This window comes from Cimex lectularius, unplaced genomic scaffold (assembly GCF_000648675.2).
Source record: "Cimex lectularius strain Harlan isolate CLEC.00 unplaced genomic scaffold, Clec_2.1 scaffold14, whole genome shotgun sequence".
In the NCBI taxonomy this organism is placed as follows: domain Eukaryota; kingdom Metazoa; phylum Arthropoda; class Insecta; order Hemiptera; family Cimicidae; genus Cimex; species Cimex lectularius.
In genome coordinates this window covers 623896-648565 of record NW_019392637.1, presented here as the reverse complement: position 1 = coordinate 648565, position 24670 = coordinate 623896, and the positions used below count along the sequence as shown (strand labels likewise).

At 39.5% G+C, this 24670-nt stretch overlaps 1 protein-coding gene across 1 annotated transcript in view; it reads left to right on the top strand.

Annotated features, from left to right (window-relative positions):
* LOC106663103 (amyloid beta A4 precursor protein-binding family B member 1-interacting protein) overlaps window positions 1–24670 on the top strand; it is a 40519-nt gene that overhangs the window by 1778 nt on the left and 14071 nt on the right. The window contains exons 2-3 of the mRNA XM_014387680.2: window positions 4983–5018; window positions 12187–12300. Coding sequence (XP_014243166.1) covers window positions 4983–5018; window positions 12187–12300 — 150 coding nt within the window. The remainder of the gene's footprint in view (window positions 1–4982; window positions 5019–12186; window positions 12301–24670) is intronic.

Here is a 24670-nt window from a genome sequence, read left to right as displayed (position 1 = left end):
AGTAGTTTGCTATAGATGATAGACCAGTTGGTGCTGACTTCATAGTAGGTAATAGTTACTAAAAGTATTATTCGTACTGCCGAAACTCCAGTGTGCCTTGTAAACCTAGATCTGAAGTACTTACTCACAATCTACAAACTACTAGTGTATAAAAATTAGTGAATATCAGTACTACAGACTAAGAAAACGTCAGTGTGTCAATCAACCCAGCTCTAACTTGGGTACAACATGCAATGCAACTGGTGTAGTATTTGAAGGTACTAATCGTATGTACCAATTACTAAGAGTACTGTTGAGACTGACAAACACTAGTGTGCCTTGTCAACATTTGTTTATATACGTGCAAACTACTAGTGTGGAAGTAGTAGGTTGCAAATAAAGTAGTACTTACTAATACTATTATCAGTGCTTCAGACTATACAAGTGCAGCATATCTTGTGTAGTCTGGTGGCCTCATCAATTGATATCCGGCCAAAGTAATGTTTGTAGTAGTTACTAAAAGTATTATTGGGACTGACAAAACAACAGTGTGCCTTATCAACCTAGGTATTACATATTTTTAGTCTACAAACTATTAACGTGGAAGCCAGTAGATTCTATTTATATGTAGTAGTTACGAAAAGTACTATCAGCAGACCGATAAAATGATAGTTTGTCAACCAACCTGGTTTAACTTGGGTTCAAAATGCAATCTAGCTGGTGTAGTAGTAGTAATCGGTACTAATCAGATTTAGTAGTTACCAATATCAAACCTGAGAAAATACTGTGCTGTAGGCCTAATTGGATACAATCTACAATACTTACTAGTGTGGAAGTAGTAGGTATTAATTGTATTAGGAGATAGTAAAGGTACTATCAGGACAGCTGACTGAGATAACGAGAGAATGTCACCCAATCATGGCAACCGGTAATAGGCACCAATTTCCAAAATACTATCTAATTTGTGTAGTAGTAATAGGTATCAATTGTATGTAGTTGTTATTAAGTGAATCTATGTTACTTGCTATTACTACTTTAGTAGGTACTAATTGTCTCTAGGAGTTACTAAATGTACTACCAGTACTACAGACTGACAAAGCAACATAGTGCCCTCTCCTCCTAGATATACCATACTTGTAATGTACAAACTACTAGTGATAGGTACTAATTCTAATTAGTAGTTACTATCATGGTTGTAGTAACTATCGTTTGAAACAGATGATAGTTCGACCAGCTGGTGCTGACTTCATACTAATTTAGTATTTTCTCTTTTTGTGGCTTCGACTTTTACGTAATAATTGCCAAAATTTGGACTTCTTTTTTAAAAGATCGAACTGGGCCAGAGGTTGCACCAGGTCCCGTGGGCGATCCAGATACCCACACGCTGCCCCCGCCGGCCACCCTTTTCGCACCGGATGTTTTGAAACTGGTTTACCTTTTTTTCTGTCCATTTCTCTACAGATTTTTAGTCGCTTGTTTACGTCTGACACGTGCGTGCGAAAGACGTTCGTCTTTGCCGGAGTAGAGACACAGTTGAATGGTAAAAAAAATTAAAAGAAGTAGGAGTGGGAAAAACGTCGTATCCTGTTCGGGCAGATAAGACATCCGGCACTGAGATTAAAAGGGATACCACAGATGATTCGGGTAAATGGATAAATTTATCATATTTTTACTTCGACGTCCTCTCCACAAAAAAATCTTAGTAGCTAATCTAACTAATGTTCAATTTGGCCCTTAATAGATACTAAAAATAACATTATACAAATTGCTTATTAATTTTTAATTAATTTCTGAGATTGCAGTTTCATTTTTTTAATGAACAGCTGATTTAGACTATCTGTGGACACTTGCACAGGTGCAGTGCTACCACGTCAACTAGGCAACTATGCCGAGGTGTAAATTGGCAACAATGCTACCACCTCGAATACGCAATTATGTTGAGGTGTAAGTTGGCACCATTGCTACCACTTCAAATAAACAAATATACTGAGGTGTATGTTGGCAACATTGCTACTACCTCAAATAAGCAACTATCCTGAAGAGTAAGTTAGCAACATTGCTACGACCCAAATAGGTTACTATGCCGAGTTAGTTGGCAACATTGCTACCATCACAAATAGGCAACTATACCCGGTAAGTTAGCAACATTATTACCATTTTCAAACAGGCAACTGTGCCCACTAAGTTTCCAACATTGCTACCAACTATGCCCAGTAAATTGGCAACAATAATACCATCTCAAGTAAGCAATTTTGCTGAGTATGTTAGTAACAGATAGGCCAATAGGTTGTGGTGAGAACTAGCAACCACCTTGTTACCACCTCAAGTAGGTAGTTAGACTGAGTAAGTGGGAACATTGCTACTATCCCAGGTAGGCCACGATGCTGAGGTTTGGCAATATTGCTACCTCTTAGGCAACTATGCCGAGTAAGTTGGCAACATTGTTGCAAATAGGCAAGTATGATGAGGTTTAAATTGGCAACATTGGTTCCACCTTAAAGGGTAACTATGCTGAGGTATAAGTTGGCAAATTGGTACCAATTCAGGTAGGCCGGTCATTATGCCGAAGTGTCATACTTTGTTGTCATTACTTGTTAACAATCTTGTTAGGTTGAATGGTTAGACAGCGTTTGGGCTTGTAGAAAAGGCTGAAACTAATGGGTTTCCTTTCTGAGGGACGGAATTCTGTTAAACTGAACAAGTGGAATCCCAATCGCCAGATTTCTTCAATTTTGTAAGGAAACGATCTGGAGGGGCACATGGTAGGGCCAATAAAACTAGGGTCAGAATTGCCCCAGGATCCTCTTTCCTCTTTTTTTTCTTTACCCTTCCAGCTAGGACCGTTGTGGTTTCGCGACTTTGCCAAATCTGATTTCCCAATGAGACCCGGGATAAGAGAAAAAGATCATTTTGGGCCAGGTCCAGTACAGCGTCTTCCCTATGAGTCACCAGGGAAGGGGCCGGTGAGTCAGACCCTGGATCCCCGTCTTCCTCAGTCTGAGGGGTGTCGCCGACTCAGTTTTCCCTTTTACGAAAAATCAATCCCCCCCCCTTCGATTCGGCGGTGTAAATCTGGGGCCGTATTGCCGGTGCGACGGAGCGAGGAGAGGCGGACCCACGAGAGCGAGGACGTTGTGCAACAGCACATCGTGGCCTTGTTATCATTCGAACTGGAAACAACTATTAGCATCTCATGGCTAAACAAATTTTCTGTTTACGCTTATCAAACAAGTCCCATCATCGACCCATTTCATTTATATTATCTTTTTCAATTTCCACGTGATGGTGAATGTGTCTTAACTACCAGTCCCTTATGAATTCTCGCAGTTTCATCAGCCAGCACCTCTTTCGTTCACTTTCGCTCTAAAAGTACTTACTCATTGATGTAAGTCACTCGTTCGTACACGACCAATACTAGATTTTTTGAATTTCAACCCCCGCATTTGCAGAGTAAAGACCTTTGTAAGCCGTCTGGAGCCGCGCCACGATTTTTTTCCCCACTGGGGGTGGTTAAAAGGTCAAACGCCTCCGTCCCGGAGAAAACATTCTCCCCTTCACTAACCGCTAGACACAAAGGAGGAAAAGGGAATAAAAACAATTAAAAGATTGAGTATTTTCCAATGAATTCCCTTTCCCTTCCTTCGAGGGGGGTAGGCAATGGCCCAATCCATTATGGTTGTTTTCCCAAGGGTGCATCCCTCGCGCTTTCAGAAATTTTTCCCTCATCCCTCGTACCGGGCCTTCTCGAAGACGGTCTCTAAGTAACGCATTCGTTAAATATTTGCGGCCTTTTTTTGTTGCTATAAATCAACCACAACTTCCCCAACAGGAAATAGACCGACTTTGAGTTAGGTGTCGTTTTATGGGAAAGAAAATTTTTTAAATCTGTAATATCTGTTCAAACATATTTCTTTTAAGACGCGCAAGACGCCAAACGTCTGCCGAACGTTTATATTCAATTAAGTACTCTCAAGTAAGAGCCACTCATTTGGGTCAAAAAGCGATCATTCATTCGTTCATTTAGTTTTAGGAATCAGACATTCATTAGTTCACTTAGGCTACCATCAGACAGACATTCATTTTTTTACTTAGTTCCATAAATCAGGCATTCATTCTTTCACTTAGGTCCATCAGACAGACATTCATTATTTGTCTTAGTTCCATCTGCATGTCATTCGTTTTTCACTTAGTTCCATCAGTAAGTCAATCATACGTTCACTTAGTTTCATCAATCAAACATTCTTTCTTTCACTTAAATTCATCAGTGAGACATTCGTATTTTTCAGTTAGTTCCATCAGACATTCATTCTTGTCTTAGTTCCATCAGCCAGACATTCATATTTTTCCCTTAGTTCCATCAGACATTCATTATTTGTCTTAGTTCCACCAGCCAGACATTCGCTTAGTTCTATCAGACAGACATTCATTTTTTTACTTAGTTCCATCCGTCAGGAATCCATTCTTTCACTTAGGTCCATCAGACAGATATTCATTATTTGTATTAGTTCCATCTGCATGTCAACCATTCTTCACTTAGTTCCATCAGCAAGTCAATCATACATTCACTTACTTTCATCAATCGACCATTCTTTTTTTCACTTAAATTCATCAGTGAAACGTTCGTATTTTTCAGTTAGTTCCAGCGACATTCATTATTTGTCTTAGTTCCATCAGCCAGACATTCATATTTTTGTCTTAGTTCCATCAATCAGACATTCATTCTTTCACTTAGGTCCATCAGACAGACATTCATTATTTGTCTTAGTTCCATCTGCATGTCATTTATTCGTTCACTTAGTTCCATCAGCAAGTCAATCATACGTTCACTTAGTTTCATCAATCAGACTTTCTTTCACTTAGGTATCAGTGAGACATTCATATATTTCGGTTAGTTCCATCGGTCACTCCTTCAAAGATTGATTCGTCTATTTTGTTCGGTCCGCCAGCCGATTAACAGAACTTTTTGACAATTTATTTTAAACTCGAAATTTTCTTTTTTTCAGGGATGTTTTTCCAGCGTTAGATTCCAGGAGAAGGTGGTAAGTGGTTTTATTTATTGTAATTTTTTTTTAAATCCTCTTGCGAGTAGTAATTGCGAAAAAGCGGCCATCTATCTGGGCGGAGGGATCCCGTTTTGACCAGGACTGTACTTCACTTCCTGCCTCCGTACGACGTCCCTTCTTCCCGGCTTCCGGCCCGGAGAACAAAGACGGACGGGACTGGAAGTTGTTCCTCTACCGATCAGCCTCGCTAATTGAAGACGGGGAGATTGACAAAACATCTCAGCTCTGATTAGATTCTATTCAGTGGCTAAGACACTCATGAGTCATAGAGAGAGAACATCAACCACAATCACTAAACAAAAACACACTTTCTACCGACTGTTAATTTAGTTTCTACTCGGCCGATCAGTCTGCTTAAAATCTCTCTATAGGAACAATGTTGCAATTTTCTGTCACGTTGGCAATAATCTGATCAACATCAGCATATCGAAATCACTTTAAAAAAAAATTTTCTCCCAACATTTACATGTGACAGACTGATGTGAACAGTGTTGCCCATTTTGCCACAATAGCAGGAACATCTAAGGTAGAATTGTTGTCAATTGAACAGTGTCGTCAATTTTTCCACGATAGCATGTACATCTAAGGTAGAATTGTTGTCAAATGAACAGTGTCATCAATTTTTCCACAATGACATGTACATCTAAGTTATAATTGTTGTCAAATGAGCAGTGTCGTCAATTTTTCCACCATAGCATGTACACATAAGGACAGATTGTTGTGAACAGTGTCGACAATTTTTGTCAATAGCACAATAGCATGTGTAACTCAGGTAGGATGGTTGTCAAATGAACAGGGCTGGCAATTTATTCACGATAGCATGTACATCTAAGGTAGGATTGTCTTCAAGTGAACAGTGTTGCTTTTCTCTTTACAGTACTCCCAGATACACGTTTAGGATACCGATCTGGGAAAAAATTAATAGCTTTTCGAAAACGCGTTGTATATAGGAAAAAAATAGAAACAGCGTTCTGCCGGAAGTCATTCTTTAGTAAGGGTGTGGCAGGTTCCTCGTGTAAATGAAAAACACGTGTGCCGACCTGCGATCCTCAAGAATCCCTCGGGCCTGATGCTTTGAAAAATAGTACATTTAGTTTCGTCCTTTTGTCTTGTTCGGATAATTATGTATTTAAGCCAGTGGTCACTCGGAGGCCGTTTCCTGAGCGCTCCCTGCTGAAATTGCATGCCATTATCCGCCGGTAGCCCCACCAAGGACCCCAGGTCGACAAATAGAGAAAAATATCATGCCGTAAACACGGGCGTGTAAAATCGTATTTAATACGGTAATTATATGACAACGAAAAAGGGGAAAATTGTCCGTTTGTCGCTCTTCTTGGATGAACACGGTGACAACACACCATGGTCTTCAATCACAGTTGGGCCATTAATGACGAAACTTCAGTAATAGTGCGCAAATACTAAAATGACAAAGGCATTGCTCATATTTTCAGAGATTCTAACGTAATTCTAAACAGCAACTCTTAGTTTAACCCGTTTATCTTACAAAGGTTATCGCTGGTATTTTTCTTTGTTTTTATTTGGACTTTTGGATTGGCAAGATTGTAGCAAGAATTTTCTGCTGATCATTTATACGGGTGTTTCGCTTTGAGTATTTTTCAAGAGAATATTCCCTTATTGGCTTACCGGCTTAAGGCAAAGAACAAAAGCTTAGCAGGATTTATTTAGTTTTTGTATCCTTCGAAGCGGGCGTAGGTGCCACGACCTGAATGAAAATGCCCACGGACACGTGATGCCCACACTCATGGCCTACGTGTACCACTTCTTGAAACACCTGTCGCGGTGAAATCTTGAAATTTTCACTGTTTAAAAAAAAAGTCCAAACGTTTTCCGAAAATGACATAATCCTGTCGCAAACGTTGTCAAGTAAACAGTGTTGCTATCTGTAAAATTATCTACATACATCTGAGGAAGGATTGTTGTCAAGCGAACAGTGACACCAATTTTTCCACAATTGTACGTAAAATAATACATAAATTGACGCAATCCAGTGAAATACCACTAGTTCAGTTTTTCTTTCTTTTACTTTTTACGCATCCCTTTTCCCCTTTTACAGGTGTAAACGAAGTTTAGGGGTGGCCGATCAAATCATCCCCCGGTCCATTTCACACCCCCCAGAGCCCACGAGAAAACCGCTTTATTCCCGTACGTATTCTCCCCACGGCAACCGCCGACCTGTCCATTGAAAAAAAAGATGTGCAATAATACAATTGGAACGCCAAGGATGAGCGGATTGACTGAGTTACGCAAGCTTTGCGATAAGAGGCAATCGTGACGTTTCAAAACGGGCAATAAAACACAAGCCGAACTGCTTTTCTCAGAAGTTGGCGCAACGTCCAATTGAGACGATTAACTGTTTCGATAAATCAAACTGTTATTGGAGGCGGCGGCGGCGGCGTGGCTAGGCCAATTTTTATTTTGGACCAAAAGAAAAACGAGGCGTAAAGTTCAGAGCCGTTAAAAAAGCATTTCAGGGCTCGTATTCAAAGTCACCAACAAGGGTTGAAAACACATTACAAATCATTGTATCATCTTCAAACTTTGAAACGGTTGGCGGTTCACGTGACAACATTCCGTCCTTAGACGTAAAAAATGGCAACAAACACTTTGAGCCCTGAAGATGATCTCAATAAAGATCGAAACGTTGGCACGATAAAGGAAATGTTTTTATAAAACCTACTTCACACCAAACCACATCTCACGATCTTCAAATAGTCATTAACTAACGGTCACTAAACACCATACAAAATGGCAACACTGTTAAGTTGACAACAATCCTTTCTTAGACGTACATGCAAAATAAGAAAAAATGGCAACACTGTTCACGCGACAACAATCCTTCCTTACATGTACATGCAAATGTGGGAAGATTGGCAATACTGTTCGTTTGATAACACTCATTTAGATGTATGTACACAGAAAGCTGAAGAGTTAGTAACACTGCTCTCGTGACATTAATCCTTAATCGAATGTACGTGATGTATGTGTACATGAGAGAAAACGTCAACACTTTTAACTTGAAAAAAAAAATCCATCCTTACAGGTACCTGCAAATTTAGAAAAAAGACAATATTGATCATTTGACAACAATCCTTCCTTACATGAACATGCAAATTGAGAAAAAATGTCATCACTGTTCATCTGACAACAATCCTTCCTTAGATGTACATGCTATTGTGGAAAAATTGGCAACATTGTTCACAACAGTCTTTCCTTAGATGGACATGGAAATGTGGAAAGACTGTCAACAAGGTTCACTTGACAAAAATCCATCCTTGACTTCATACAAATTAAGATAAAAATGGCAAAACTGTTCACCTGACAACAATCCTTCCTTACATATACATACAATTCTATAGAGAAAAAATGGCAACACTGTTATCCTGAAAACAAATCATCCTTCCGTGTGCATGCAAATTAAGAAAAGATGGTGAAACTGTTCTTTTGAGATCAATCCTTCTTAAAAGTACATGCAATTTCTCATTATTTGCATACAATTAATTGTTTGTTTAAATTATAGTTACACGCGTCGATTTTGTATTACGAACCGCTTAGAGAATTCAAGAGCGCCTGCTTATTATAAGCGGATGTCATTGTCATAAAATAAAATCTTCGGATTGGTTCATTTTCATGTGATATCCATCCATAGGTAGTCCCCCTTCTCACCTCCCGGCTCCCAGGTCCATTGTATATTTACGATATCCGACCAAATCGGGGAATCCGCATGCCGGACGCGTACGCCAATCCGTTTTGTTTAGTTTATAATAATAAAATGTTCTCCATTCAAGTCAGGCGGCGGATAGGTGCGAGTCGATGCCGGCTCCATGGAATCTTGATGAGGGCCTTCCTGCTTGCCTTTTGAAATTTTTATTTTCGTCACCTTTCACCGTAGGGCGTCTTTATTTAGCCGGAGGGGGAATCCTTCATGTCGTTTACGTGCTATTTGTGGCCCTTTTTGGGATGGCCGGAACGATGGTGTTATTTTAACAAGGTGTTCTTTAATTAACAACAACAAAAATGTCCCCCGTTCCGGATTTCCGAGATTATACAGGCGTTCCGTCTACTTCTGGAAGATATCCTGTATATCATCCTGCGGTGTATAAATTTAATATAATCCGAAACGTTCACCGGTGTTTAAATATAGATTTTCTTAATTTGTTCAGCCCGTGGTCGGATAACTTTGTACGGAGGCTCAAAGCTGGAATTCGGCGTAGTATAAGAATCCAATATTATTTCAACTGTAAAAGCAATCCGCTTCAGTGTACAATATCCGTATATACATCTGAGGAGAGATCGTTGCCGATTGAACAGTGGTACCAACTCTACAATATTTGATATATATCCTCTAAAGAGAATATATATAATCTAAGGAGAAATCGTTGTCAAGTGCTACTAACTGCACAATTTTTTCATAATTACATGCACATCTAAGAAAGGATTACTGTCAAGAGAACAGCGGGCCATTTTTCTCCCTAAATTTGCAAGTTGCTTAAATGATCAGTGTTGGAAATACTTCAACATTTGCATGTTACATACATGGGAGGATTGTTAACATGTGAACAGTTTTGCCAATTATACAGTCTATATGTATACATCTTTGGAAGGATATGTCAAGCGAACACTTGTCAATTTTACACAGTATTTCCACATTTGCAAGTACGTTTAAGGTAGGATTTATAGTGTAGCCAATTGTAAAATATCTTTATCTCTCTCTCTCTCTCTCTCTCTATAGAGATATATATATATATATAGAGAGAGAGAGAGAGAGAGAGAGACAGACAGACAGACAGACAGACCGAGAGAGACAGAGAGAGAGAATTGATTTCAAGTGAACAGTCGTCTTTTTTTCATAAATTTGAATATTCATCTAGTTTTGCTTAATTTACATGTATAACTAAGGTAAAAGTATATTGATATGGTCATTGTTGCCAACTGTACAATATTTCTATGTACTCTAGGTACGAACAGATAGTTTTCGAATGAAAAGTGTTACCATTTTTTCTAAATTGAAGTTTACATTAAAAACAGATCACAGCCAAGTGAACAGTTGCGAATACTATTTTTAAACTAAATTTGCGTGTACATCTGAGGAAGGATTGTTGTCAAGTGAACAGTGTTGCCAATATTTTTTAAAACTTAATTTGCATGTACATCTAAAGAAGGATTATTGTCAAGTGAACAGCCTTGGCAATTTATCACACCAGACCGCATCTCGTAATCTTATGGTCACTAAACACTACACAAGTATTTTTAAAGGTTTTTTCAGGAACATTCAAACAATCAATAATATGATAAGTTGAATGGTTTATTTTCCTGAAAACCGCCTTAAAACAAAAGAACTTCAACTAAGGATAGATTGTTTTCAAGTGAACAGTGTGCTTTTAAGGATGTTACAGTTTGGCCAATTTGTATTCCCACTTTTATAGTTACGAGGGATAAGGTAGAGGGTATGAGCATGCTAGCGTCATCTCTTGCCTCAGCTTAGTACTACCAGGCAGCTCTTCCCTGATGAATGCGAGCGCAACCTCGCCGCGATTTTGAGAACCCTCACCGCAGCTGATGAAAACCAGTTTTTAGAAATTGCATAAAAATAAATCAATTAACGGGGAAAAAATCCCAACTCAGAGCCGTAAATAGAAGCAGGAAAAGGAGAATTTTTAGCTGGTTTGTTTATTTATTCGCCCTTGAAATATGTAAGAGAGAGAACGTCTCCTGTCGATGAATGCAAATCCTTCGAATATTTTTCTTCAAAAACAACGGACCCGGATTTAAAATCCGTTAAGTAATTATATCATAGAAATTGAAAATTGATTAAATGTGTGAACTTCTCACATCACGTGGTCTTATTTTATCAACAAATCCATTGGTGTTAATTTTCTTCTAAAACCGAATCCGAATCTAAACGGAATGATTAGACCATTTAATAGGAGCAATTACATAAACAATTTGATGAATAATTGGAGGTAGTCTTCGATGAATAAGACTGAACTACCTGGACACCAATTCTTGAGAGGATAAAAGCAGGGTCAAGTTCAATAGATGGTCTAGAATCGATTTTAATTAGTCTAATCGATATACAAGAATAGATTATGAGTCAAATCGATGCTCAAGAATCGATTTTGATGAGTCGAATCTATGGTCTATCTATCCTGAATTGAATATATGGTTAGGAATCGATTCTGAAACGAATCAATAGGCAAGAAAGGATTTTGACGAGTTGAATATTTGATCAAGAATTTATTCAGAGGGGGATGGAGTTTCAAGAATCGAATCGACGGTCAAAAATCGATTCTAGATTGAATCTATGTGCAACAATCGATTATGGATAGAAACTTTGTTAAACTATCGATTCTGAAAAGAATTGATGGTCAAGAATAGATTCTTAATCAAATCAATAAATAATAATAGATTTAGAGGAATCACACAAATTGGCAAGAATCGATTCTGAATCGAATCAATACTCGGGAATCGATTTTGAGAGTCTAATCTTTGGTCAAGAATAGATTTGGACGAGTCGAATCGATGGTACAGAATCGATCTGAATCGAACGAAAAGGATCAATTCAATCGTCGAGAATCGATTATGTTGAAAAATGCAACACCGTTCACATGCAATTGTGGAAGAATCGGCAACACTGTCCACTTGACAATTATCCTTCCTTAGATGTACATGCAAAACCAATAAATAATATTGGTAACACTGGTTATATGCAAACAATTTGTCCTTAGATGATGAAGCAAACTGTGAAAAAAAAATTGAAAAATTTCACTTGAAAATAATCCGTCCTTAGATAAATATTGAAATTGATACAAAATTGATCCAACTGTTCAATTGACATAGATGTTCATTAGATATAGATGCAAATGTGAAAAGTTGACCAGTGAATCGATGGTCGCGAATGGTCGTCCATCCGCCATTCGTTTACTAATTGTTCACCTTTCAATTTTTCACATTCAATCGCCTATTCCCGCATTATCATCCCTACTTCCCTACCTCGCTAAAAGTTACGTTCTAGAAACATCTCGACCTATCTTATCTAACTAAAATTGCTGATTATCAGCAGTTATATGGCCTTCGACTTCTAATAGTTTCAGTCCTACGCTGTTCCATTAGATTTTTTTTTCAGGCGTTCAATAGAGAAATGGAGACGGCAGCCGCCCAGATCCGGCCTCCTGTACAGCACGACGATCCAGAGGACCTGCTGAACGTGTGGCTCGGCGAGCTGGACAACTTGGCACTCGTGAGTAGGATCTCAGTTATTTGACTACGTTTTTAAGTGTATTTACAACACAACCGGAGGAGGTGAAAATCTGTCGGGATTTCGGTCGCAGGTGTTGCCCAGGTGGTTCACCGGGAATAAGCAGATGGAAGGGAACAGGTGCTCAGCGGCGGGGGCACACGTCCTCAAGGGGCAACAGGAGAGATTTCGTCCCAGGCAGATGTACCTTCGGGCACGTGTTGGGGCCGGTTTGTCTTTAGGCTTGTTAAAAACCCCCGTCGAGGCTTTTCAAAAAGTCGAAATTTGCACCACTCCCTCCTCGGAAAATAAAAATTGATTGTTTTTGGCCAAATTCTTAGGGGGCAGGTGGCCAACGCTGTTGCGACAACGAACCTGCCGTGATTAATTCCGGTTTTTCGTTTAATTATGAAGGCAGGTGTTTGCTTCCGATTTGTAAGAATTTTTTTTACAACGAAATCCTTAAATGCTCGCTTGACACAATTCCTCACGATTCGCAGCCATGTAAAACTCTTAGCGGAACTGATTCGTTTGTTCAGTCAATGATTTCTTTGCCCTGTTACATCGTTTATTTAGTCGTTCTCGTTCATTCATAATTGATTCTTTTAGTAACTGTATCGTACACATATTAATGCGTTCGTTTGACCATGGAATCGTTTCTTCAGGCCCTAATTCGTCCGTTCAGCCATTGATTTTTTTATTCAATAACTCGTTCTTTTCTCACTTTTTACTTACTTTTTTTACTCGTTTTTTAAAATCAATAACTCATTTGCTCATTTATTCATTAATTTGTTTGTTTAGTTACTGCTAGCTCGTTCATTGAGTCACTGATCAGTTCGTTCATTTACTGATTCTTTTCTTCAGTCATTGATTCAATCGTTCAAACACTAATTCGTTTGTTAAGTTATTACTAGCTCGTTCATAGAGTCACTGATCAGTTCGTTCATTTACTGATTCGTTTCTTCAGACACTGATACAATCGTTCAGACACTAATTCGTTCTTAAATTTAATCACTGATTGAATTGTTCATTTACAAATTCGTCTGTTCAACAAACGAATTATTGACACAACAAATGAGTCAGTTGATCAGTGACTAACGAACAAGTAAATGGCTAAAGCAAACGAGTTATTAATTTAAAAAACCTAGTCAGTTATAAAAGGAACGAATCAATGAACAAATCAATCAGTCGGTGAATAAACGAAGAATCAGTGACTGAACAAATGAGTTATTCATTCAAAAAATGAGTCAGTGACAAAAAGAACGAGTGGCTCAACGATCGCATTAGTGACCCAAATAAATTAATCAATAAATAAGCAATTCACAAATGAACAATCTAATCAATGACTCAATGAACAAACGAGTCAGTAACCAAAAGAACGAATCATGGCCAGAAGAATGGACCCCGTGATCAAAGTGAAAAAAATAAATAAAAAAGGATTAGTGAATAAAAAATCTGACTATTGAATGCCCGAAGGAATCAGTATGTGAACGAACGATATGTCGATGACTGGACGGACGAATCGGAGGAGACATTGTGGTCAAACGAAGAGTCAATGAACAATCGATTCATTGAACGAACGAATCTGTGATTATAATAATGAATCAATTCGGTGCGAGAAGAAAGGACTCCTTGGTCAAACAAACAAGTCAGCGAATCAACAGAAATTAATGGAACAAACGAATCAGGGCAAGAAGAAACGACACCGTGTTCAACGAACGAGTCAATAAATGAACACTCTATTAAAAGAACGAATCAACGGCCAAATGAACGAGTCGATGACTATACAAACGATTCAATGATCATATTAAGGAATCGGTGACACTAAACAGTTAATTGTGAAGGAACGATCAAAAGAACAAGCCAGTGAAGATGAATCTAATGAATGACGGTTTGTCGTATCGAGCACGTATTTTAAATACCAAACATTTGAAGCATTCGAAGAAATCACACAAGAACAAGAAAAAAAGCTTCTACGTCACGATTGTATACAGAGTACATCCTTTTTCGACCCCTCCCCCGTTCCCTAACGCCGGCATTTGACCCAGTTTTGAGAGGAAAGTGATGTAAGGCCCTTACAGTTAACCGAAGAAAAAAAAATATAAAAACATATCAAGGAAGGTCACGACTATGGAAAATGTAATCGCTAGAATATGGGAAAAACGTCGCACGGAGAAAAGGAGACGAAATGTCGTAAGGATCTCCACTTCCCTCTATCTCAACATCAAATTGATGTTCGATGGGATCACCTCATCGAATAAATTACCAAGAGAACAATAGAAGCTCGTATTAAGTATGAAAGGATACGGCACGGATCGACATTTGTAAGGGAATAAAAACTGTCAAGGCGAAGAAGTTTGAATGAGGAAGAGCCGGGGAGCGAGAGATTAAATGGAAAAACGATTAGTGATTGAACAAACGAATCGGTAAATGAATGAACTGCTCTGTAACTGAAGAAATTAATCAGTAGATGAACGAACTGATCAGCAAATAGACAATCGGATCAGTGTATAAACGCAAGAAACAGTGACTAAATGAACGAACGAATCGTGACTAAATGAACGAACTAACTTGTGATTGAACTATTGAATAAGTGAACGAACAAACTATTCAATGAATGAACCAAAAAAATCAGTGGCTAACTGATCGAACGAATCACTGACTAAATGAACGAACTAATTAGTGATTGAATGATTAAACGAGGGAATGAACAAACGAATCAGCCAATGAACGAACTAACCAGTGGCTAAGTGGAAGGACAAATCTGACTGCTCGATTGAATGAGTGACTGAACAAACCGATTATTAAATGAACAAACTGATCTATGACTGAAGAAATTAATTAGAAGATGAACGAACTGATCGACAAATAGACGATCGAATCAGTGCATAAACGTAAGAAACAGTGACTGAATGAATGAACAAATCAGTGGCTAAATGAACTAACTAATTAGTGATTGAACGATTGAATAAACACTCGAATCAGTGGCTAAATGAACGAACTAATCAGGAACGAAGGACGAATCTGACTGAACGATTGAATGAGTGACTGAACAAACGAATCGGTAAATGAACGAAATGGCCTGTGACCGAAGAAATTAATCAGTAGATGAACGAACTGATCAGCAAATAGACGATCGAATCAGTGTATACACGTAAGAAACAGGAATGAACGAACAAATAGTGGATAAATGAACGAACTAGTGAGTGAATAATAAGTGAATGAACAACAGAATCAGTGAACGAACGAACTAATCAGTGACTAAATGGAAGAACGAATCAGTGATTGAACGATTGAATGAGTGACTGAACAAATGAATGAGTGACTGAATAAATGAATCGGTCAATGAACGAATGAAGTGCGATAGTTGAGTTAATGACTCGTTTTAGTTGTCCAATAATTCATTTGTCCAGTCTCTGAAACTTTTTTTAAAATCAATAACTGGTTTGTACAGTCAATGATTCGATCGTTCAGTGACTGACTTGTTCTTTCATTCAGTCGCTGATTGAATTGTTCATTTAGTAATCAAATCGTTTATTTACTGATTAATTTATTTGGTCATTGATGCAGTCGTTGAGTCACTGATTCATTCTTTTTGTCACTGACTCGTTCGTTTAGTAGTGGATTGGTTTTCTTCATCAAGTTATTGATCGTCGTTGGTTTCCCTTCTTTGAAAATTTTTCAGCTGGTCTCGATGTTTCGTCTTCCTCATTTTCTCCACGTTGAAAGGATGGCTGATTTTGTCCCGTTTCCTCTCTGCAGAAGATGCCAACCCCCGGCGACCGTCCTCCGGCTGAATATTTTCCAAGATGCCGTTGTGCGAGGAGGATAGGCCCGAATCTGAATACAATGGGTTCGACGCCCACGATCAGAAAAAAAAAAAAAAAAAACGAAAAAACTGCAACACGGGTAATACAAAACGGTTTTATTAGTACAAATCGAAAAAACGCAATGAAGTATTGCATGAGGTTCTTTGTCCATCATGCGACACCCTGAGTAGCTGCTTCAACCGAGTCAATTTTTAGTTAAAAGGTCCATATGTTTATTTGAACCCCTGGTTTTATTTTTCCCGAATGCAGGTGGCCTCCTTTTTTTTTTTTTTTGCCTTCAGGCCCTTCGCCTACTCGAAGCCCCCAGGTAGAAAAGGGCAGACGAGGCCCGGTGGTAAGCCTTCTGTCAAAGCACACTACTCGGGGGTGGATCCAATAGAAAATTAGCCTCTCTTAACACCAAAGTTTAATTTAAAACAATCCGAAATAAAATCAAATTAAAATTTAAATGCGGAACGATTCACCGTCCACGTGCCGTTATCCCCTGGGTATCGCCGGCGGGGCTCGATCATAATTGACAGAAAGCCTGACAATACACAGATACAAATAAAGAGGAGAGCGATTGGTCCTTCGGGATTAGAAAAAAAAATGACAGCCGATCCATCAATCAATCTACACCGTCTATTTATTTTATATTTTTATCGAGAAATCCTTGTGCCAGCTGTGTTTTATCCGTTTATGAGGGTGCGTCGACCTCTCTGGCTGAGGAATCCGTCAAATAAAGGATGGTCTGTTTAAAGCCGGTAGGGCTTAACTGATATGAATTCTCCTGTGAAGAGAAGGGGGTGGTAGACGTTGTAAATTCGTAATGTTCCTTCGATTGACGGTATATCATGAAATACGTGCTGGAGTTTTCAGAGAAAAAAAGACAGCCACAACACTGATTCACTCCCTCGTTTGTACAGTTCAATTGTACAATCGTTCGTTCACCTTAGGATTACATCTAGTTCAGAGGGTCAATTGTTCAATCACTCGTTTACCTAATAACCTTTCCGTCCGGGTTTCATTAGTTACTGTCTCATTGAATCATTCACGTTCACAGCAGCAGTTAGTCATTCGTTCACTCATTGAATCATTCACGTTCACAGCAGCAGTTAGTCATTCGTTCACTCATTGAATCATTCAGTCTATCTCGTATTACTATCGTGCCTACAAATGCAGTTAGTCGTTCTCTTGTTGATCACTCGCTTGTTCACTCATTGAATCACTCCCTAGGCCATTCCTTGAATCACTCACCTGTCCACTAATCGAATCACTGTACATCTCGCCTACAACTACGATTAGTCGTTCATTCACTCGTCCACTCATTGAATCATCACATGTCCACTCGTTGAATCACTCATATATCCTCTTTGAATCACTCACATGCCCACTCATTGATTCATTCACATATCCACTCATTGAATCACTCACATGTGCGTTCATTGAATCACTCACATGTCCACTCATTGAATACTTCCATGTTCACTCATTGAATCATTCACATATCCACTCATTGAATCACTTACATGTCCACTCATTGAATCATTCACGTGTCCACTCATTAAACCACTGCATGTCCACTCATTGAATCACTCATATGTCCTCATTGAATCACTTATCCATCCAATCATCGAATCACTCACTCGTCCACTCGTTGAAGCATTCACATGTCCACTCATCGAATCACTCACTTATTCACTCTTTGAATCATATATTTGTTTACACCCAGTTTTTTTTTGGCTTTGCCGCAGGCATCCGCCACTCCAGACCCACATTTCATTTATTCAATTTATTTCAAGCGTTTATGAACCTTTATTCAGTCCCTGTGCTTTTATCGTCTCTTTCCACCCGTGAGGAAATCAAGAGTCTAATTGGCGAGCTTTGGCGGATCCACGGCCGTCAAGTCATTACGATATTTTGACAGGTAATGCGGGTCATCGAACTGTCAAGTTTCCGATCATGTTTTTCTCTCGTTGAAATGTAAATTTCCCAGTTCTTATTAAGTACGCGCTCTTTTCTCACAAAAGATGGAAGGGAAACGCGACAGGGGTTTGTGGTGGGGCGAAACGGGTACCTGACCCAGCCCCTTCCTGCCTTTTCATCACGGACGGTCCGCGTTCTCCAGTCCCGACTTTGCAGCCGACGTGCAGACGTGTTGAGAACAAAGGCAAAAGAGAGAAAAAAGATATGCTGTGAAAAAGTGTCCAAACGAAAGGAGAAAATCAAAGGCAGAAGGATGTTGGGTAAGCTGATGAGGTCCTTCAGCGTCCGCGCACCTCCGGGTGAAAACCCCTACAAGAAGAAGTTGAAAAGGAGGAATTCAATAACAGAACAGGTATTTTCTATGATATATAAAAATGAAGCTATTGGGTTATAAAAAAAGTAGGGTTTTACAGTATGAAGGACATGGCATGACACCCACATACCCATACCCATACCCTTTATGAAAGTGGAAAAATAGAACACGATTTATCAAAAATATATTTCCAAATCAAATAAAGAGAATCCAAAGTACTTTCTCATCTCCAAGATCTAAGATATTTTCCTTTTTTACTCTCCTTGGCCTTTCTGGGTCAGGATTCAATCACGTACCGACGATAAAAGATCAACCAGTGCGAGGGATTACTGTTATTTCCCCGGCGATCGCGTGCACCGGCCTTTTAGAAATACCCCGTTGGGCGAAGCGTGGCCCAGCGGACCCGTTCTTTTGTGGGAAAATGCATTTTTTAATAAAATACCCCTAGCCGCTAATACATTCGAGAGATTTTCCCTCAATCAATCACTTATTTGAACATTTTCCCTAGCCGTTCCCGCTCGTGCGCACAATTCACACATTCTTGAATTCTTTCTGCCAGTAAATCAATCATTCACACCACGACAAATCGGACATTGATCACTAATAATTAAAACACTTAGCTAATATGCTCAGTCATTTATCTCTTCACAACATTAGTCATTCTCACTACCACATATCAGACATTCATCACTAACTAACGCAGTCGTCATTCCTTCATTCACAATGTCACTCATTCGCCCCTTTTCACAGTCAATCATTCATTACTTCACAATATCACTCATCCGCTCCATCTCACTGTCAATCGTTCCTTCCTTCACATTGTCACTCATTCGCTCCTTTTCCCAGTCAATCATTCATTCCTACACAATGTCACTCATCTGCTCCATCTCACTATCAATCATTCCTTCCTTCACAATGTCACTCATTCGCCCCTTTTCACAGTCAATCATTCATTCCTTCACAATATCACTCACCCGTTCCATCTCACTGACAATCGTTTCTTCCTTCACAATGTCACTCATTCACTCCTTTTCCCAGTCAACCATTCATTCTTACACAATGTCACTCGTCCGCTCCATCTCACTGTCCATCATTCATTCCTACACAATGTCAGTCATCATCTCACCGTCAATCATTCATTCCTTCATAATTTCACATGCAATCATTCCTTCCTTCACAGTGTCACTCCTTCGGCTCTTTTCACGGTCAATCATTCATTTTTTCACAATATCGCTCAGCCGCTCGTCCTAGGCAATCATTCATTTCTTCTAATGTCATTCATTCGCTTCCTTCTCATAGTTAATCATCCATTCCTTAACATTCCAATCATTCATTCCTTAAAAATGTCACTAATTCCCCCCTTCTCACAGTTAATAATTCATGCCTTCACAATGTTATCCGTACTTCCAGACATCATTCATTCACTACTAACTATGTAGCTAACGCTCTCGAGATACGCTCCTATATACAGTCAGTCAGTGATTTCTTCACAATGTCGGTCATTCGCACATCATTCACCATTAAGTAACTATGTAACTAACGCTATCGTCATTCGCTCCTACGTATAGTCAGTCAGTGATTTCTTCGCAATGTCAGTCATTCCACTACCATCATAGTGTAATTTACACAACCATTCAATCGTTCAGTGTTCCATCCATTCTGCTGTATGGGATCTGATTCAGTGATTCTTTTCCATAGTCAATTGTTCACACCGGTTCATTGTAGTTCTCCGATCCGGCCGTTTAAAATCATGTCTTTCTCGTTGTTTGCAAGTGTAAAAAAAACGCACGTACGTTCGTGTCCACGTGTTAATACGTGATCAGCGCTAATCAACAGACCTTGGACGCATCGGAACATAGGCTCGGATTCGGATCAACTCCAGTTTTAAGAAAATAACATTTTGTCGTTATAGAACGTTAGAAAAAGGAGGGTCGGATGTCCGGGCCGTCAGGAAAATCTGTTTTACCACGGTTTGTGAAAAATCGAAACGCAGCTTTCCTCCGGAAAGTGATGCAATCGGGGAGAAAGAGAAAACCCTCGGCGCCCTCGCGTGACTCGGATTTGGAAAAGGAAATGGGGCCGAGTACCCTTGGAACTCTCGTAGGACCGGCTGTTGCGAAGTGAGACAAAAGGGAAACGCCGGAGGCAAGTCTGACCTTTATTAAATAGAAACGACGGATTGAACAATACTGTTCTGCCGTAAAATCGGATTTCCAGCCTCGACCTGCCCCGGCCGAAGAGGAAGATGCGATCGTGACGAAAATGTTAAACAGGCCGACGAATCAGTCAATCCCGACAGGCTTGAGGATCGACGTACCTCCAGGGAAAAACAACGGTTAAAAACAATTATTACTAAAAATGAACAATCACGTGAATAATATTCCAAGGATTTTTTTGAGAATAAATAAATGGGATGGCCCTCTTTTGGATTAATGGATTTGAAATTTTCCAATTGTAGAGGTATATTCTGATATTTGTGCTTTGTTCTCAAATTCAAATTTCCGGGGGGCGGTCTCTGAAGTTTGTATTTTTTCTCCGTTCTCAACTTTAAATTTGGAGGGAGGGCTCTGAAGTTAGTTTTCGTTCTCTTTTCTCAAATTTAAATTTCGGGGGCCTGATGTTGGTGTTGTTTGTGTTTCGTTCTCAAGTTCAAATTTGCGCAGGGGTCTTTGGCATTTGTTTTTGTTCTCTGTTCTCGAGTTCAAATTCCGTGGGCCTCTGATGTTGATGTTGTTTGTGTTTCGTTCTCAAGTTCAAATTTTCGGAGGGGTTTCTGAGGTTTGTTTTTGTTCTCTGTTCTCAAGTTTAAATTGGGGGAGGGGGAGCTCTGATATTTGTGAGAAGTTCAAATTTCTCGAGGAGAGGGTCTTAAGTCTGTGTTTAGTCTATGTCCTCAAATTCCAATTTCCAGGGGGGTTTTAGCAGTTGGTTTTTGTTCTCTGTTTTCAAGATAAAATTTGGGGGAGGTCTCTGACGTTTTTTGTTCTCTGCTCTCAAGTTCAAATTTCGGGGGGGGGGGGGCCTTTTATGTTAGTGTTTTGTTCACAAGTTCAAATTTGGGGGGAGAGCTCTGATGTCAGTGTTTTGTTCTCAAGTTCAAATTTCTGGGGGGCTCTGAAGTCTGTATTTAATTTCAGTTCTCAAGTTCGAATTTCTCCACCACATTTTACATTGATAACAGAGAACAAAAACAAACTTCAGAGACCCCGCCGAAAATTTGAATTTAAGAACGAAATGCCACTTTTGATGACCGTTGAATTATAATTGTGATGTTTCTATCGGTGTGTGATGGCCAGGATTCGAAGTCGTTTTCTTTACGCCAACAATCATCGACTGATATTCCCATCACACACCGATACAAACATCACAATTAAGAAGGAAACACAAACAACATCAACATCAGAGGCCTCCGAAATTTAAACTTGAGAACAAACCACCAACATTAAAGGCCCCCCAAATTTGTCGTTGAGAACAGAACAAAAACAAACTTAAGGGTCTTTTGATGTTTGTGTTTGCCTTTTTTCTCAAGTTCAAATTTGGGGGGAGTGAACTCTGATGATTTTGTTTTGTTCTTACGAACAAATTTCGTGGGAGGCCTCTAATGTTTGTTATTCTGAAGTTCAAATTTCGGGTGGGTCTCTGTTTCAGTCTTGTTCAATAGTTCAAATTTCAGGGGGGAGCCTCTAATGTTTTGTGTTTTGTTCTTACATGCAAACTTTGGGGGCAGGATCTGATAATTTTGTTTTATTCTCAGTTTCTCTAAAATAGGTCCCTTATTATCATTAACTATAATGTTGCGTTAATTCGGGTTCTCGTCTAAGTTGAAACTTTGGAGGGAACCTCTGTCGACTTTGTTTAAGTCCCCACCCGCGCCATCTTCTGGCGAAGTCCCATACGACTCTCCTCAGCATCATCCCGATAGATGCCGTCTATGCTTCCCCTCTACCATACCAGGGGATGACTCACGAGTCAGAAATCACAAGGAACGGAACGCAGTCAAGTCAGGGGGACAGTGCTGACCGTCACGTCTTGCGTTTCATATTAAGTCCGGCTCGCAAATCTTCGTCCTTCCGTTCTTCGCTCGTATCGCCGTGAGTTTTATGACGCCGGAGTACGAGGAGGACTTCTACTCGGTCATATTCGAGAAGGAATGCAACGACGAGGTAAATCCCCCAATGGGCATTTCTCAATTATGCTCGGTTGCAAAATTTTCCCCCGCCGTCAGCGTGTCGTAAGCACCGCTTCCACGCGGCCGCGGGCTTAGGGGGACTTAGTAAGCGCCAAATTGCGGAAAAGTGCCCGATTTCAAAGAAGAATTGCACACAGTTGGCCCGGGTTCTTTACAGGGTGGGGGTGGGACAAAAAGGACAAAAGTGTTAACCCATAATCCTCATTTTTTCCTCTCCTTAGTCAAATCAGGCCAACTGAAACGCATCAAATCTATTTCAAAATTTCTACTTATTCAAAATAATAAAGATTCCCCATTAATTAGAGCAAAATGTCAAATTTTAAAGAACAACTGCACAGAATAAAACTGATACAAATCTCACCCCTCAAAATAAATAAAACTATAATGAAATAAATAATATTAAAAAAATGAAATTGAGAACAAACCACACTTTGAACTTGAGAACACAGAACAAAACATAAAAATTAGAGGCTTCCCTTCCAGATATTTTAACTTAAAAAATAAAAAATAAATAAATGAATTTAAAAAAAAAAAGACAAACATTAGAGGTCCCCCCGAAATTTGAACTGGAGAACAAAACAAACATGAGAGTTTCTCACTCCACGAAATTTGAAATTGAGAACAAAACACACTTTGAACTGGAGAACAAAACACTTTGAACTTGAGAACACAGAACAAAACGCAAATATACGAAGCTTCCCCTCCAGATATTTTAACTTAAAAATAAATAAATAAATAAAAAATACAAACATTATAGGTCCCCCGAACTTTGAACTTGAGAACGAAACACAAACAGAAGAGGTTCTAACTCCACGAAATTTGAAATTTTGAACTTGAGAACAAAACACAAATTTTGCGCTTGATAACACAGAATAAAACACAAATATAAGAGGCATCCCCTCCAGATATTTTAACTAAACAATAAATAAGTAAATAAATAAAATATATAAAAAATGGCCAGAAGGCGCCCCTCCACAATTTGAAATTTTGAAACACTCCGAATGTTTCTCATCGTAAATGCAAATTTCGTGAACAGTCATAGGAGAGCGGCATTTTCCTCGCCCATAAAGTAACTGTTCACCGAGCACTCTGAAGGGGTCGACCCTTTTTTTGTCAGGTCAGGGTGAAAGTTTTCACTCACCTTTCGTCTTTTTTATTTCCCATTTATTAACAAAAAATATTTGGATTTGTCCAATTTTGTACTTTTTGTTGTTATTTTCAAGGGCGACGACCTCTCCCTCCGTCCCACCCCCGCAGTGCTCGTTCTATTTTTGCGTGTAGTACGCACATGTGTTCTACGTGTGAAATTCCGAGTCACCCCCCTCGCGCCAAGGGCGAACGCAATACTTTGTCAATAGGTCTCCCCAGACGAGACGAAACAGGGCTAATCCGGCCCGGATGAGATCACGATACGCCCTTCCGGCCCCTCGGACACTGTCACGACCCACCCTCCATCTCTTGAAACGGCGTAACGCACCGAATGGGATCTACCGCCAAATACAAATATTTCAGACTCGTCTGCAAATCAAAATTTTAATGGGATGGGAACGTTTCATCACTTTCACCTAGCACACATTCTCAAATTCAGTAATTCGGTGGGTGAATCATGTACACTCTCAGCCACTCGTATGGTCTGTCGTTCACGCAGGGCATTCATTCGCTCGTTCGGTCACTTTACACACGCGACGAGTTCGAGCAATCGGATCGTGACTCACATTGTTCACACTGTCTTTCACATTACATACAAACGTATGTAATGTGGGCTCATTCGCATGTCAGTAGATAATATGGGCTCTTTCTGGGTCATTCACTATTACAAGTTTGTAAATGCGTGCTCGTTTCCATTCACGCGTTTGAATTTGTACTTTTCGCGATGTGTTCTTTTCTTTGTCAACTGGCTCGGTTCGGGGCTATGCGCTTAAAGGTCTAAAAATACAAACAGGTTCAAGAAAAATTTAAAATAAAACAGTAGGGCCGTAAAAAAGAAGGAAGAAAGATTATCAGCCATAAAGCCCCCACCCGGACTTTTTTTAAAGTCCCCTCGTGTACGGGATATCTTAAGGAGATAAAGTGCCT